This window comes from Nyctibius grandis (genome assembly GCF_013368605.1).
Source record: "Nyctibius grandis isolate bNycGra1 chromosome W unlocalized genomic scaffold, bNycGra1.pri SUPER_W_unloc_1, whole genome shotgun sequence".
NCBI lineage: Eukaryota > Metazoa > Chordata > Aves > Nyctibiiformes > Nyctibiidae > Nyctibius > Nyctibius grandis.
In genome coordinates, this window is record NW_027167472.1 from 8,712,075 (window position 1) to 8,727,955 (window position 15,881).

The 15,881-nt window shown below is 45.4% G+C and overlaps 1 protein-coding gene across 2 annotated transcripts in view; it reads left to right on the forward strand.

Annotated features, from left to right (window-relative positions):
* LOC137677104 (F-BAR domain only protein 2-like) overlaps nt 1-15,881 on the forward strand; it is a 117,844-nt gene that overhangs the window by 47,812 nt on the left and 54,151 nt on the right. For both annotated transcript variants that reach the window (XM_068424291.1, XM_068424292.1), the window contains 2 exons: nt 5,616-5,660; nt 7,408-7,480. In XM_068424291.1, coding sequence (XP_068280392.1) covers nt 5,616-5,660; nt 7,408-7,480 — 118 coding nt within the window. The remainder of the gene's footprint in view (nt 1-5,615; nt 5,661-7,407; nt 7,481-15,881) is intronic.

Genomic DNA, 15,881 nt, shown 5'->3' on the forward strand with positions numbered 1-15,881 from the left:
TTTATACTGAGTCAAACAGATTTACACTACAAGAGTTAAATATACATGTTGGGTGTTACATTACAAGTAGAACCATTTGAGGTACTTGATTTGTATTTGATTCATGCACTTAATCCCAGCTGTATAATTCACAATGCTAATTCACAGCTAAATTATTTTTTACTTTCATTGTGGCATCTCTAATTGCAGCACAATGATTTGCTATGTTGTACTATTTAAAAACAAAGTGAAACTTGTAGTCTCTATGTTTCTTGTATCTAAAATTTGTTTATATCAGCTACTTATTTTAAGTCTAAGAGTATGACATTCATTTTGAAAAGAGTACAAGTGAAAACACTGGAAGAAACACACAAAAAACTTACTTCCAGTTGCTTGTAATTGAAATTTTCAAGATTTCAATCTCTCACTTGAAGTAGTTGCATAAGGTGGAATTGGGCGGGGGGAGTTTGGCTACCTTAGAGTATAGAATTGGGAACAGTTTTGTGGGTTTTCTTCCTGTCTTATCTTTAACGTGTGTATATCTACACTTGTGTATACTCCCTCAAAATGATTACAGAAAGATAAGGAATAACCCCTGTGTCACAGTGCTAACATGCTAAACTTTGTTTTTACTTTTGTTGGTTCAGTTGCAAGTTATCATTTCAAATATGGGCCAAGGGGCTAATTCTTAGTAGGGGCTGAAAGTAATGGTGCCTGTTTGCATGTGCTCTCTCCTTTCTTTGCAGTTGCACAAGTGCTGGTGTGATTCTGCCATTTTAACTCCCTGAACAAGGTCTTATGGAAAAATCACTGTTTTTCTGCAAGTTTGCTCCCTAAAATGGCTCACAGCAGGGTTAAATAAATTCTAGACCTAGCCAGATTGAAAGAACAGGGGTTAGGATTACCATTTGCAATGACAACCAACTGTTACCTTGTGTCAACTTGTCGTGAATCCTGATTTAGGATCCTGCCAACTACGCCAATTTGTCACGAATGGGTGATTTAGACGTGTCCCCATTTAGCCCGCATCCAGGGCTAAGCAATAACCAGTTGCTCTATCACCAAGTGACCCCTCCCCAGCTGAGAAAGGGAATTGGGAAAAGGAGGGAGACTCATGGGTTGAAATGGAAACAGATTTAATAAAACCAATATCAATACTAATGCTAATACAAAAGACACCATAGGGGTTGTAGCTGGGCTTGCACCACTGGGGCAACACTCTAGTGTTGAGGCAGACCAGGAGGCCTCCCATCCCCCTGGGGTGAAATCGGTGTGCCCAGCTCGCTCCCTGACATGCCTGTACACCAATGCACGCAGCATGGGGAATAAACAGGAGGAGTTGGAAATCCGTGTTCGGTCGGGGGGCTATGATCTAGTGGCAATCACAGAGACTTGGTGGGACGCCTCGCATGACTGGAATGTGGTCATGGATGGCTATGTCCTATTCAGGAAAGACAGGCCGCTAAGGAGAGGTGGTGGAGTTGCTCTTTATGTGAGTGAGCAGCTAGAATGTATTGAGTTCTGTCCAGGGGCGGATCAGGAGCGAGTTGAGAGTTTGTGGGTGCGAATTAAGGGGCAGGCTGGCAGGGGTGATACTGTTGTGGGTGTCTATTACAGGCCACCGGATCAGGATGAGGAGGGTGATGAGGCCTTCTACAGGCAGCTGAGAGCAGTCTCGCAATTACAGGGCCTGGTTGTTGTGGGGGATTTCAACTACCCTGATATTTGCTGGGAGGCCTACTCAGCCAGCCATCCCCAGTCCAGGAGGTTCCTCCAGTGCATTGATGATAACTTTCTGATGCAAATGGTGGATGAGCCAACTAGGAGAGGAGCGCTGCTGGATCTTGTCCTCACTAACAAGGAGGGTCTGGTTGAAGAGGTGAAGGTTGAGGGCAGCCTTGGTTGTAGCGACCATGAGATGGTAGAGTTCAGGATCTCATGTGGCAGGAACAGAATAGCTAGCAGAATCACAACCCTGGACTTCAGGAGGGCCAACTTTGGCCTTTTCAAGCAATTGCTAGGGGAAATCCCATGGGACAGGGTACTAGAAGGTAAGGGGGCCCAAGATAGTTGGTTAGCATTCAAGGACTGCTTCTTCCGAGCTCAAGATCAGAGCATCCCAGCAGGTAGGAAGTCAAGGAAGGGTACCAGGAGACCTGCATGGTTAAACAGGGAACTGCTGGGCAAACTCAAGTGGAAGAAGAGGGTGTACAGATCATGGAAGGAGGGGCTGGCCACTTGGGAGGGATAGAAGTCTGTTGTCAGAGGATGTCCAGCGCAGAGCCACGAAGATGATGAAGGGGGTGGAACATCTCCCTTATGAGGAGAGGCTGAGGGAGCTGGGTCTCTTTAGCTTGGAGAAGAGGAGACTGAGGGGTGACCTCATTAATGTTTATAAATATGTAAAGGGCAAGTGTCATGAGGATGGAGCCAGGCTCTTCTCAGTGACATCCATTGACAGGACAAGGGGCAACGGGTGCAAGCTGGAACACAGGAGGTTCCACATAAATATGAGGAAAAACTTCTTTACGGTGAGGGTGACTGAACACTGGCACAGGCTGCCCAGAGAGGTTGTGGAGTCTCCTTCTCTGGAGACATTCAAAACCCGCCTGGACGCGTTCCTGTGTGATATGGTCTAGGCAATCCTGCTCCGGCAGGGGGATTGGACTAGATGATCTTTCGAGGTCCCTTCTAATCCCTAACATTCTGTGATTCTGTGTGGTGGTGAGACCATTGAGGAGAGGGGGAGAACTACCCCCAGCAAACTTTCCAATTTATAGTGAACATGACATTTATGGTATAGAATACACCTGTTGGCCGGCCTGGGTCAGCTGCCCTGGGTTTAGCTCCTCCTAGCTTTAGCACCTGGCTAACTCAAAACTGTTGATGGCCTTGATCACCATGGAAACCTGCATACCATGGCTGGCCAGGAACTAAAACAAAATGTAAAAAAATTGATTCTATCATTCTATCCCAGCAAAACAAGGACAAGACCGCTTAAAGAACCACTGTCAAAGGTATCAGCAAAAGTGGTTTTATTGAAATATGGTGTTGTAAAAGTGCAACTTAACAAAGTTCGATGGCAAGGTTCACTGTATAACTATACTGCACAAAGGATATAACAGTGATTCGAAGTTACCAAGACAAGATCTTAGTGCACTATAATACAAGGTTATGCACTATACCGGTCACTTTCCAAAGATCTGCAGTTGGCAAGAGGTCTCTCTGCCTCAAGGAGCAACCTTGAGAGGTGTCCCAGGTCAAGGGGAGATCACCACTGTGCAGCCATGCTGCCTAGCAGGGAGAGCTCAAAGACGGCTCACTTAGGCTGTCATATTTATGGAATAAAGTGGTTGGCTCATAGTCAAATTACATGCGATGCGAAAGGTATGCATGAGACTCCTTGTACCCACAACTTACTTTATTCCTTGATAAATTAATCTTGGAAAAGCCACCTGCTATTCATGTGTCAATCGCATGACTGATGTTTCAAGCTCATATGCATTGATGACTCTGTTCCTTTGTGGGTTTTCAGAGGACAGATTGAAACTAGAGGAGTTCTTGGCTCTTGGAAACTGTACTGAGACACATGGAACTCAAGGAGGTGATTGGTGACAGCCAACATCGCTTCACCAAGGGAAAATCATGTCTGACAAATTTGGTGGCCTTCTATGACAGGGTTACAGCGTTGGTGGATAGGGGAAGAGCAACTGATGTCATCTATCTGGACTTGTACAAAGCATTTGACACTGTCTCGCATGACATCCTTGTCTCTAAATTGGAGAGACGTGGACTTGACAGATGGACCACTTGGTGGATAAGGAATTGGCTGGATGGTCGCACTCAAAGAGTTATGGTCAACGGCTCAATGTCCAAGTGGAGACCAGTGACGAGTGGCGTTCCTCAGGGGTTGGTATTGGGACTGGTCCTGTTTAACATCTTTGTTGGCAACATGGACAGTGGGATTGAGTGCGCCCTCAGCAAGTTTGCCGACGACACCAAGCTGTGTGGTGTGGTCGACACGCTGGAGGGAAGGGATGCCATCCAGAGGGACCTTGACAGGCTTGAGAGCTGGGCCTGTGCAAACCGCATGGAGTTCAACAAGGCCAAGTGCAAGGTCCTGCATGTGGGTGGGGGCAATCCCAAGCACCAATACAGGCTGGGCGGAGAATGGATTGAGAGCAGCCCTGAGGAGAAGGACTTGGGGGTGATGGGTGACGAGAAGCTCAACATGAGCCGGCAGTGCGTGCTTGCAGCCCAGAAGGCCAACCGCATCCTGGGCTGCATCAAAAGCAGCGTGGCCAGCAGGTCGAGGGAGGGGATTCTGCCCCTCTACTCCGCTCTCATGAGACCCCACCTGGAGTTCTGCGTTCATCTCTGGGGCCCCCAACATAAGAAGGACATGGACCTGTTGGAGCGAGTCCGGAGGAGGCCACGAAGATGATCAGAGGGCTGGAGCACCTCTGCTATGGAGAGAGGCTGAGAGAGTTGGGGTTGTTCAGCCTGGAGAAGAGAAGGCTCTGGGGAGACCTTCTAGCACCTTCCAGTACCTGAAGGGGGCCTGCAGGAAAGCGGGAGAGGGACTTTTTACAAGGGCAAGTAGTGACAGGACAAGGGGGAACGGTTTTAAACTGAAAGAGGGGAGATTGAGATTAGATTTTAGGAAGAAATTCTTTCCTGTGAGGGTGGTGAGACCCTGGCCCAGGTTGCCCAGAGAGGTTGTGGCTGCTCCCTCCCTGGCAGTGTTCAAGGCCAGGTTGGATGGGGCTTGGAGCAACCTGGTCTAGTGGAAGGTGTCCCTGCCCATGGCAGGGAGGTTGGAACTAGATGATCTTTAAGGTCCCTTCCAACCCAAACCATTCGATGAGTCTATGATTCTATGATTGGCTCAGTTATGGCCTAGACCTTTACCTTCTTTTGTATTACTTTGGTTAAGGGGGTTGAGTGCATCTGTCACCCAACTATAATGGGAAGCCATAATAATGAATTTATTTAGATATGGCACTTAACCAGTGCTCTCTGCTTTTTTGTCCTGTTTACTCTTAATGATTTTTTAAAAGCTTTTTATCTTCTTTATTGCTATGTTTAAGATTCTGCACATCACTTTTAACTGTCCAGGTAATTGGCTATGAAGAAGAAAGAGGAACTAACAATACAGAGTTAGAAAAAGTGTGAATCTAAAAATTAGGGCTACAGCTATGCTTTCTTCCTTTTTGATTTTTCTTTACGTAGCTCTTCTTCATTAAAAGAAGATAAATCGGAAGTCTTACACTGATACTATATTATAGATGCAATTTTGAATGAGAAGAGGAAACAAATTAGAAATGTTTTATGTGGTTGTAATAACATAGGCAATTAAATTGTATTTATACAGTGTGCACTAGTATTTTACTTTCTCAGTATGAAAGTGTGAAATTATTTAATGATTTGCTGTACATGTATGCTGTACATGTATGATTTTACAATCTATTTGACCATTGGCAGAGTAATTGTGGTTTTCAGTTACCACCTAAATTTTTAATTAGATTATTTAATATTTTCAGGAAATATTAATAGTTGTTAAAATATCTTAGGGCTTGACCTTCATTTGAGATTAGATTTAACCTAATGTTTATCTTCATTGTCATTTCTTTAAGGCTCTATTGAATTTGAAGAATGTAACACATCCAGCGCAGCTGAACGTGAGTTGTTGTGGCAGTTATTTACTTAACAACCCTGTAGGTAGGACCTGAAACTGAGGAAAGAAGGATATTCACATGTGAATTTGTATAACTTTAAAGTATTCCAATAGACCAAAAAGCTATTTTTCTTCTGAGAAACAAACTTCTATGAAAATGAGACCTACAATACTTCGTGCCTAATGCACGATGATCGGAGAATTTTAATGTTTCTTATAAATATACTTTGGCGAAGACCCTGTCTTTTTAGAGGTTTGGATTTGGTTCACTTATGACTCTGTAACTTAATTTACAAGTGTCAAAATGTGGCCCAGGCTCTTTCCATTGTTACCATGTTAGTTATACCTATTCTAATGCAGTGTTATGGTCGCAAAGCCTTCCTTTGTTGGTGTAGCTTATTTAGCTTAGGGGTTTGTTTTAAGTGGTTAAGAACTGTTTTATTTGCATAAGCTATATATTTACTGTAGGGACAGAGGAGTTAGCAGTAAAGCTATAGTAGCCGACAACTTTTAAGTTGCCAAGATTGCAGCTGAGACTTTAAATCTTTTTTGACTGAAGCAGAGAAGATCCATGTTCGGAAACTACTCTTATACTCCATTTATCGTTGTTTTGGGCTGGATAAAGCACAGAAAGGAAGTAAATCCCAGACTAGCATTTAAAAATAACTTTGGAGCAATTTCTGTCTATTAAAATATAAGATATGGCCGAGTTTATAGCTACCTGATTTGTGAGAAGTTTTGAGTTATTTCACCCTGAAAATTTCTAAAATTGATTCCTTATGTGCTGTGTAATGTATTTCTGTAAAGGGGCATATAGTGGTTTTTTAATGATGTGCTTGAATTGTCAGTTAAATTTTGGAAGCCAAATTATTTCTACCATTTTACTCAAAAGCTTGCTGTAGGTAGTATCTTACATCAAAAAACTGTAGATTAGTTGGATCAGATGCTTACACTTGGTCATTTTGTTTAAAGTTTGGCAGTCTACTTTGATTCAGCAAAAGCTGGGGAGAGAAGCAGACATGACAGTAAGCCTGATGGAATATTTAAATGTATTTTAATTTTAGTACACTAAATGGCTATGAAAGCAAACTACTTTTTTTTTTTTTTTCCTGTACTAAAGCTATATATATCCAGTGCTAAAAACAGGGAAGAAAAGGCAGAGGGGAGGCATGGTTCCAGACTCAGTGGGAACAGCTTTAGAGCTGGCTACAGCACTGGGAAATCATGAGCTCAGCATCAGCTGGGAAGCCAAGAGACGTTCTCATTTTTACAGGACCAAGATCCTACTTTTTAGGAGAGGAAGGAACATGTCAGCTGTCCCAGCTGTGTCCCCTCCCAACGTCTTGGGCACCCCCCAGCCTCCTCGCTGGTAAGGCAGTGTGAGAAGCAGAGAAGGCCTTGACTGTGTAAGCACTGCTCAGCAGTAACTAAAACATCCCTGTGTTATCAACACTGTTTTCATCACAAATCCAAATCATAGCCCCATACCAGCTACTATGAAGAGAATTAACTCTGTCCCAGCCAAAACCAGCACATTGTGTTACTGAACAACATATTGGAATAATGTTCACTTAGGTTGTTCTTGTGTTCCCTTACTTTGGCTCCATACCTGCCTCCACTGTTAGATTTTTGTATCAGTTGTTATGGCAGCACTTAAAAGGTATTGGCATTGGTATGCACTAGTGTTTGACATCATTGCTAAATATATACTCATCTCTTTGATCTTTACATGAAAAGTGTTTGTTCCATAGGGATAAAACCACGGAAGAGGAAGCCTTTTGGTTTATCAGGTATAATGAAAAAAGAAAAAGATACTGAGTCTGTGTAAGTATATTTCCAGCTTGAAGCCTTGTCTTGTATGAAAACTAGTAAATGTATGGAGATAAACATTAGCTGATATTTAACAAAAAATGGTTTTATAACAGATGTTTAGAGGAATGCTATGAATATGAAAACATCACAGCTATTTAAGATTTTTGTAAATAAGGATTTTAAGGAAAGAATATAAATGTTTTAGTAGTCTACTCATGTTTCATTCTTTCCTATGCATAGGTAAGTAGTTCTCCCTTGTTCTACATTTGAACATCGTAGATAATGTGATTCTCATGTGTACTCCTAACGAAATAGTAGCTCTGTATGTGGAAAAAGTACTGTATGTCTGTGTTTGCAGAATTGAAGCTTCAGTTATTCTTTTGTTAGAAAAACTTTTGTGTACTGTATAGAAAGACAGAAAAATTTTTGAATTTTTTTCAGTAAATCGTGTGCACATTCATTTCTGAAAGACCATCATTCTAACTCACGATTGATGTCCCAACTATACCCTTTGTCATATTCACTGCACACTCTGTCTTAGATGGATCGGTAGCATTCTATGTATTAGTAATTATGGTTACTGTATTTCAATGTATTTTGTTCATAATTTCTAGCTGCATTTTCTTGGTAGAAGTATTTGATTTAACAGAAAATAGCTTTCAATTTAACAGAAACTTAGCAATATAGAAATATTATCAGTGGCAACATCTGTATACACTCTTTTTTAAATTAATTTTTTTCAACAAGCCTTGTTTTTTTTTAATATAGTACTGAAAAATTAATGACCTAAGAACTGCAGATGCTAATTATTTGCACATACAAAGTGCCATATAGCTATTTTTCTTTTGGTGTTTGATTTTTAATAGTGATATGCTTCTAAACAATGCTTTTTCTTCTCTCTGTCATGATGCCATTAGGGCTCCAAGGTGTTATTTTTTTAAGTCATTCCTCTTTATTTCTGTTTTTTCTGTGATTTAATATTTCCCCCACCCTCTCTTCTGTACTTTATTATGCTGAAGTAAATGGTGAGAGAAATGTATATAGTGTGATTTTGGTGAGCAGTAATCTGGGAATACTATTCTGTTACAAATAATTTTTTCTGATGATGATCTAGTATAAAATGTTTAAATTAAAATGTTATAAATATTCGATGATATTAGTATTTTATATAGTTTTAGTCCCCATTTAAAAAGTAATCCATTCTCTCTGGAAAGTTATTTACTACACTTTTTTTTTTTTGTGATGCAACTGTTGCAGTATCAAATAGCTGCAAAAAAGTATGTTTGATCATTTGCCTTTTGTTTCTTGCATTTACTTAATTGCAAAGTAGTGATTTTGATAGTATTGAGTACTATTGTATGATTGAGTTCTGTAGCTGTCAGCTTCTCTTGTCCAACAAAAAAATAATTTTGCCACCACATGGGTTATTACTTAAGCTAATCTCATGTCATGTTATTAGCCTGCTTGCAAACCAGGCATCTCTTTCTGTCCATTCTTTGGTAGATGATGAAATGTAATCTAGCCCCAGCAAAGATTCAGGGCTCATAATAGTATTTTTCTGGAGACAGTTGTCACGGTTTAAAGCTGGGCCAGCTATTAACCAGGTGGCAGATGCTCTCTGTTAACCCTCTCCCCCCCCCCCAAGGGAAAGGGAAAAGGGAGAGAGACTTATGGGTTGGAAAGTTAAAACAGTTTTAATAAACTATAATAATGAAAAAGAATATAATAACAATAATAATAGAAATAACCAAATATATACAAATATGTACAAAACCAAGATCAAGAGCTTGGAAATCCTCCTCAGGCAGAGTTGCTCCCCCCAGTACAGGCAGAGGGAAAAAGGCAGTAGCTCCCCCCAGCACAGGCAGAGGGGAAAATGCAGTAGCTCTCCCTGCCATCATACCTGCAGGCTTTTAACTGGAAAATTGGCAAAGCTGGTACCAATCAGTGGGAGACAGGAGGGCCCCTCCCTCCTGGGCCCCACCTCCAGGAGGCGGTGGGTTAGTGATAAATAGGAAAGTGAGAGTGACATGTATGGGATGGAATACCTCATTGGTCAATCTTGGGTCACCTGCCCTGTCTGCTCCTCCCTGCAGCTGCGACCCCCCTTTGGCTCTTCACTCGTAAGCAGTGAGGAATTTAGCAGTGACCTTGGTTTCTCTAAGACTAATTGGCCTGGTTTGGGCCAAACCAGGACATTCCACCCCTTATTCCATACCATTCACGTCATACTCAGATCACCACTACCTTTTCATTTTCAAATATATATATACATATTACTAGTTTATGATTCATCTCTATATAAAAAGTTCATTAAGTTCATTTGGTTTAGGATTGTGGGTTTCCATCTGGTTAGCAGTCTTTCAGCAGTCTTTCTGGTTAGCAGTCTCTCTTTTGTCATGGTTCGTGCCCACGGGTTGCAGGTTAAAGATGTCAGACTCGAGGAGGTTACTGGACGCCACTTGATGAAGCTAGCTCCGGTCTCATCACCACTGTCTTAACCTGAAAGACACTTATGCAGCAACGACATACAGTTCTGACTTAAGTAGTCTCACTCAGAATCAGATCACCTTCAGGGACATATCGGACTTCACCATCTTGCAACATCACCCACCAAGTACATCCAGGTCCCTGAGCAAAAGCAATCCCACGAATGGGTTTACCTTTGCCCGTTGTAGGAAGAACCCAGACAGTTTTTCCCAACAGATTCCTTTCATGCACCACAGGGACTTTATCCCCTTCTACTGTATGTAGAAGGTCTGACTGAGCAGGGCCAGCTCGGTTGATAGATCCCCTGGTGTTAACTAACCAGGTAGCTTGTGCCAGATGTTTATCCCAGTTTTTAAAGGTTCCACCCCCCATTGCTTTCAGGGTAGTTTTTAACAGCCCATTGTACCATTCAATTTTCCCAGAGGCTGGTGCATGATAGGGGATGTGATATACCCATTCGATGCCATGCTCTTTGGCCCAGTTGTCTATGAGACTGTTTTTGAAATGAGTCCCATTGTCCGACTCAATTCTCTCTGGCGTGCCGTGTCGCCACAAGATTTGCTTTTCGAGGCCCAGAATAGTGTTCCGGGCAGTGGCATGGGGCACAGAGTATGTTTCCAACCATCCAGTGGTCGCCTCCACCATGGTAAGCACATAGCATTTACCCTGGCGGGTTTGAGGGAGTGTGATGTAGTCAATTTGCCAGGCCTCCCCATATTTATATTTCAACCACCGCCCCCCATACCACAAAGGTTTTAACCGTTTGGCTTGCTTAATTGCGGCGCATGTTTCACAATCATGGATAACCTGTGCAATAGAGTCCATGGCTAAGTCCACCCCTCGGTCACGAGCCCATTTGTATGTTACATCTCTTCCTTGATGACCTGAAGTGTCATGAGCCCACCGAGCTAAAAATAGTTCACCTTTATGTTCCCAGTCCAAATCTATTTGGAACACTTTAGCAGCTTGATCCGCTTGTTGGTTGTTTCGATGTTCCTCAGTTGCCCGATTTTTAGGTATGTGAGCATCTACATGACGTACCTTCACAACTAGTTTCTCTAGCCGAGCAGCAATATCTTGCCACAGTTCAACAGCCCAAATAGGTTTCCCTTTGCGCTGCCAGGTGCTTCGCTTCCACTGTTTTAACCACCCCCACAAGGTATTTGTTACCATCCATGAGTCAGTATAAAGACACAGCCTTGGCCACCTTTCTCGTTCAGCAATGTCTAAAGCCAGCTGGATGGCTTTTACCTCTGCAAATTGACTTGATTCACCTTGTCCTTCTGTGGCTTCTGTGACTCGTCGTATGGGACTCCATACAGCAGCTTTCCATTTCCGATGCTTTCCTACAAGACGGCAGGATCCATCGGTGAACAGGGCATACTGCTTCTCATCCTCTGGTAGTTCATTATACGGTGGGGCTTCTTCAGCACGTGTCACCTCCTTTTCTGGTGGCATTCCGAAGTCTTTGCCTTCTGGCCAGTCCATGATCACTTCTAAGATTCCTGGGCGATTAGGGTTTCCTATTCAAGCCCTCTGTGTGATTAATGCAATCCATTTACTCCATGTAGCATCAGTTGCATGATGGGTAGTGGGAACCTTACCCTTGAACATCCAGCCTAGTACTGGTAATCGAGGTGCCAGGAGAAGTTGTGCTTCAGTACCAATTACCTCTGAAGCAGCTCTAACTCCTTCATATGCTGCCAGTATCTCTTTTTCAGTTGGAGTGTAATTGGCCTCGGAACCCTTGTATCCTCGACTCCAAAATCCTAGGGGTCGACCTCGAGTCTCCCCTGGTACTTTCTGCCAGAGGCTCCAGGTAGGACCATTGTCCCCAGCTGTGGTGTAGAGCACATTTTTAATATCTTGTCCCGTACGGACTGGTCCAAGGGCTACTGCATGCACAATCTCTTGTTTAATCTGTTCAGAAGCCTGTCGTTGTTCAGGGCCCCACTGAAAATCATTCTTCTTTCTGGTCACTTGATAAAGAGGGCGTACAATCTGGCTGTAATCTGGAATATGCATTCTCCAGAAAACCCACAACGCCTAAGAAGGCTTGTGTTTCCTTTTTGTTAGTTGGTGCGGACATAGCTGTTATTTTGTTGATCACCTCTATCGGGATCTGGCGACGCCCATCTTGCCATTTAATCCCTAAAAACTGGATCTCCCGGGCAGGCCCCTTGACCTTGCCTCTTTTTATGGCAAAACCAGCTTGCAGAAGAACTTGGATTATTTTCTCTCCTTTGTCAAAAACTTCTGCTGCTGTATCACCCCACACAATGATGTCATCAATGTATTGCAAATGTTCTGGAGCTCCACCCTTTTCTAGTGCAGTCTGGATCAGTCCATGGCAAATAGTAGGACTGTGTTTCCACCCCTGGGGCAGTCGATTCCAGGTGTACTGGATACCTCTCCAGGTAAAAGCAAACTGTGGCCTGCACTTTGGTGCCAAAAGAATAGAGAAAAATGCATTAGCAATGTCTATGGTGGCATACCACTGGGCTGCCTTTGACTCCAGTTCGTATTGAAGTTCTAGCATGTCTGGCACGGCAGCACTCAGCAGTGGCGTAACTTCATTTAGGCCACGATAGTCCACAGTTAATCTCCATTCTCCATCAGACTTTCGCACTGGCCATATAGGACTATTAAAGGGTGAGCAAGTCTTGCTAATCGCTCCTTGATTTTCTAATTGTCTAATCAGTTTATGAATGGGGATCAGGGAGTCTCGATTGGTGCGATATTGTTGTCGGTGCACCGTGGCAGTAGCAATTGGTACCTGTTGTTCTTCAACCTTCAGCAAGGCCAGGAAGCTCCAAATTAACTCTTCCCAGGTGTATTACTAAATGTATCCTTACTCGGAGATCGTGTTTTTCCTTGACCTGTAACAGAAAGAAAACTTTCTCAGGCACTGAGGGCTGAAAACTGACTTCTGTAGTATGTGAAACACTTTGTACCTTTGTATGCTTGTCCAGTGGATCTGAATACTTTTCTAAATGCTGTCTTTTCCCAAAAACATTTTATTTGATGTTGAAAGATAATATGGATATCTCTTCGTATTGGGTTTGCGTGGCAAGGTTTTGGCAGCAGGGGGGCTGCAGGGGTAGATTCTGTGAGAAGCTGCCAGAAGCTTCCCCTATGTCCAATAGGGCCAATGCCAGCTGGCTCCAAGATGGACCTGCCGCTGGCCAAGGCCGAGCCCATCAGCGACAGTGGTAGCACCTCTGTGATAACATATTTAAGAAGGGGGGAAAAAACCTGTGCAACGGCCATTGCAGCAAGAGAGGGGAGTGAGAATATGTGAGAGAAACAACCCTGCAGACACGAAGGTCAGTCAGTCGCCGAGGGGAGCTGCTCCGGAGCCGGCCCGTCCCGCAGCGGAGCGGCAGATCTCGGCGCACAGGGGCTTTTCCTGAGGAAAGGAAACGCCAGGGCAGCGGCGAGAACCGCCCGGAGCCGGCAGCTCTCGCGGAGAGTCGCTGACGAGGCGGGGACGTTGCCAGAGCAACCGCGGGCCCTCCTACAGAAGGCGGCCTAGGGAGCACCAGCGACCAGAGCGTGGCGCGGCAGTTCGTGCAGGGAGGGCGCAGACACGCTACCTGACCCTCAAGGCACACTGGTGAGCACTCGCCTGAGAGCGAGGGCTGCAGCTCCGGCTCGGGGATCTGCACCGGTCGTAAAGGCAAGAACCAGCAGGAGGAAGAGACTTACTCCAAGGCCTCAGGTGCCCCTGCAGAACCGCTTCAGTCCTCTGCAGTCTGAGGAGGAAAGACCCGCCGCATCACGAGAGGCGCTGGAGCCCAGTAAGGCAGCCCAGTGTGCCCCCCGTATAAAGACCAGTGCTACCAAGAAAAAGCGACGGGTGATAGTGGGAGGTGACTCTCTACTGAGGGGCATCTGCCGACCTGATGCGCTCTCTAGAGAGGTGTGCTGCCTACCGGGGGCTCGCATCAGGGACGGCACGGAGAGACTGCCGAGCCTGGTACAGCCCTCGGACTATTACCCGCTGCTGCCGTTTCACGTGGGCACCAGTGATACAGCCAGGAGCAGTCTGAGACGTAGCAAGGAGGACTACAGAGCCCTGGGAGCAGCGGTAAAGGACTCTGGGGCCCAGGTAGTTTTCTCATCGATCCTCCTGGTCAAAGGGAAGGGGACTAAAAGGGACAGTCAGATTAGGCAAATCAACACATGGCTACAGGACTGGTGCCACAGACAGGGGTTTGGCTACTTAGACCACGGGACTCGTTTTGAGAAACCCGGTCTTCTGGCAGCCGACGGGGTCCATCTGTCAGAGAAGGGGAAGAGTGTCTTGGGTCATAGGCTAGCCAAGCTGGTAAAGAGGGCTTTAAACTAGAGTTGCTAGGGGAGGGGAACCTCAGTCCATCCCAATTCAGCCAGTCCGATGCCAGGGCCAGTAATAGGTGCCCAGAGACTGGAGAAGGATGGCAGGTTGGCAGGAGAGTGCCAGAAGAGCCACGGATAGGAATTTCAGGCTGCAAGGCAGCTTTGTGCGGGGCCCAACTGAAATGCCTCTATGCAAACGCACGGAGCACGGGGAACAAACAAGAGGAGCTCGAGACGTGCGCATGTCTGCAAGGCTACGACCTTATTGGCATCACAGAGACATGGTGGGATGGCTCTGATGACTGGAGCCTTGGAATGGAGGGATACAGGCTTTTTAGGAAGGACAGGCAGGGGAGACGAGGAGGGGGTGTTGCCCTCTATGTCAATGACCAGTTTGAGTGCATGGAGCTCTGCCTGGGGATGGAGGAGGAGCCGACTGAGAGCTTATGGGTCAGGATTAAAGGGAAGGCAGGGACAGGAGACATTATAGTGGGGGTCTGCTACAGGCCACCTGACCAGGAAGACCAAGCAGATGAGTCCCTCTACAGACATGTAGGAGTAGCCTCATGTTCACAGGCCCTGGTCCTCATGGGGGACTTCAACCACCCCGATATCTCTTGGAAGGGCAACGCAGCTGGGCACAAGCAATCCAGGAGGTTCCTGGAATGCGTGGATGACAACTTCCTTCTCCAGGTGACAGAGGAGCCGACGAGGAGAGGTGCCATGCTGGACCTTGTTCTCACCAACAAGGAGGGGCTGGTGGGGGACATGAAGCTCAAGGGCAGCCTTGGCTGCAGTGACCATGAAATGGTGGAGTTCAAGATCCTTAGGGCAGCAAGGAGGGCACGCAGCAAGCTCACCACCCTGGACTTGAGGAGAGCAGACTTTGGCCTCTTCAGGGACCTGCTTGGGAGAGTCCCTTGGGATAAAGCCCTGGAGGGAAGAGGGGCCCAAGAAAGCTGGTTAATATTCAAGGACCACCTCCTCCAGGCTCAGGAGCGATGCATCCCAACCAAGAGGGAGGCAGGCAATAAACGCCAGGAGGCCTGCATGGATGAACAAGGAGCTCCTGGATAAACTCAGGCACAAGAAGGAAGCCTACAGAGGGTAGAAGCAAGGGCAGGTAGCCTGGGAGGAATACAGGGAAATTGGCCGAGCAGCCAGGGACCAGGTTAGGAAAGCTAAAGCCCTGATAGAATTACAGAATCACAGAATCAAACAGGTTGGAAGAGACCTCAGGGATCATCGAGTCCAACCATTGCCCTGACACCACCATGGCAACTAGACCATGGCACTAAGTGCCATGTCCAGTCTTTTCTTAAACACCTCCAGAGATGGTGACTCCACCACCTCCCTGGACAGCCCATTCCAATGTCTAATGACCCTTTCTGAGAAGAAATGCTTCCTAATGTCCAACCTGAACCTCCCCTGGCCAAGCTTGAGGCTGGGTCCTCTTGTCCTATCGCTAGTTGCCTGGGAGAAGAGGCCAACTCCCACTTCACTACAACCTCCCTTCAGGTAGTTGTAGACTGCAATAAGGTTACCTCTGAGCCTCCTCTTCTCCAGGCTAAACAACCCCAGC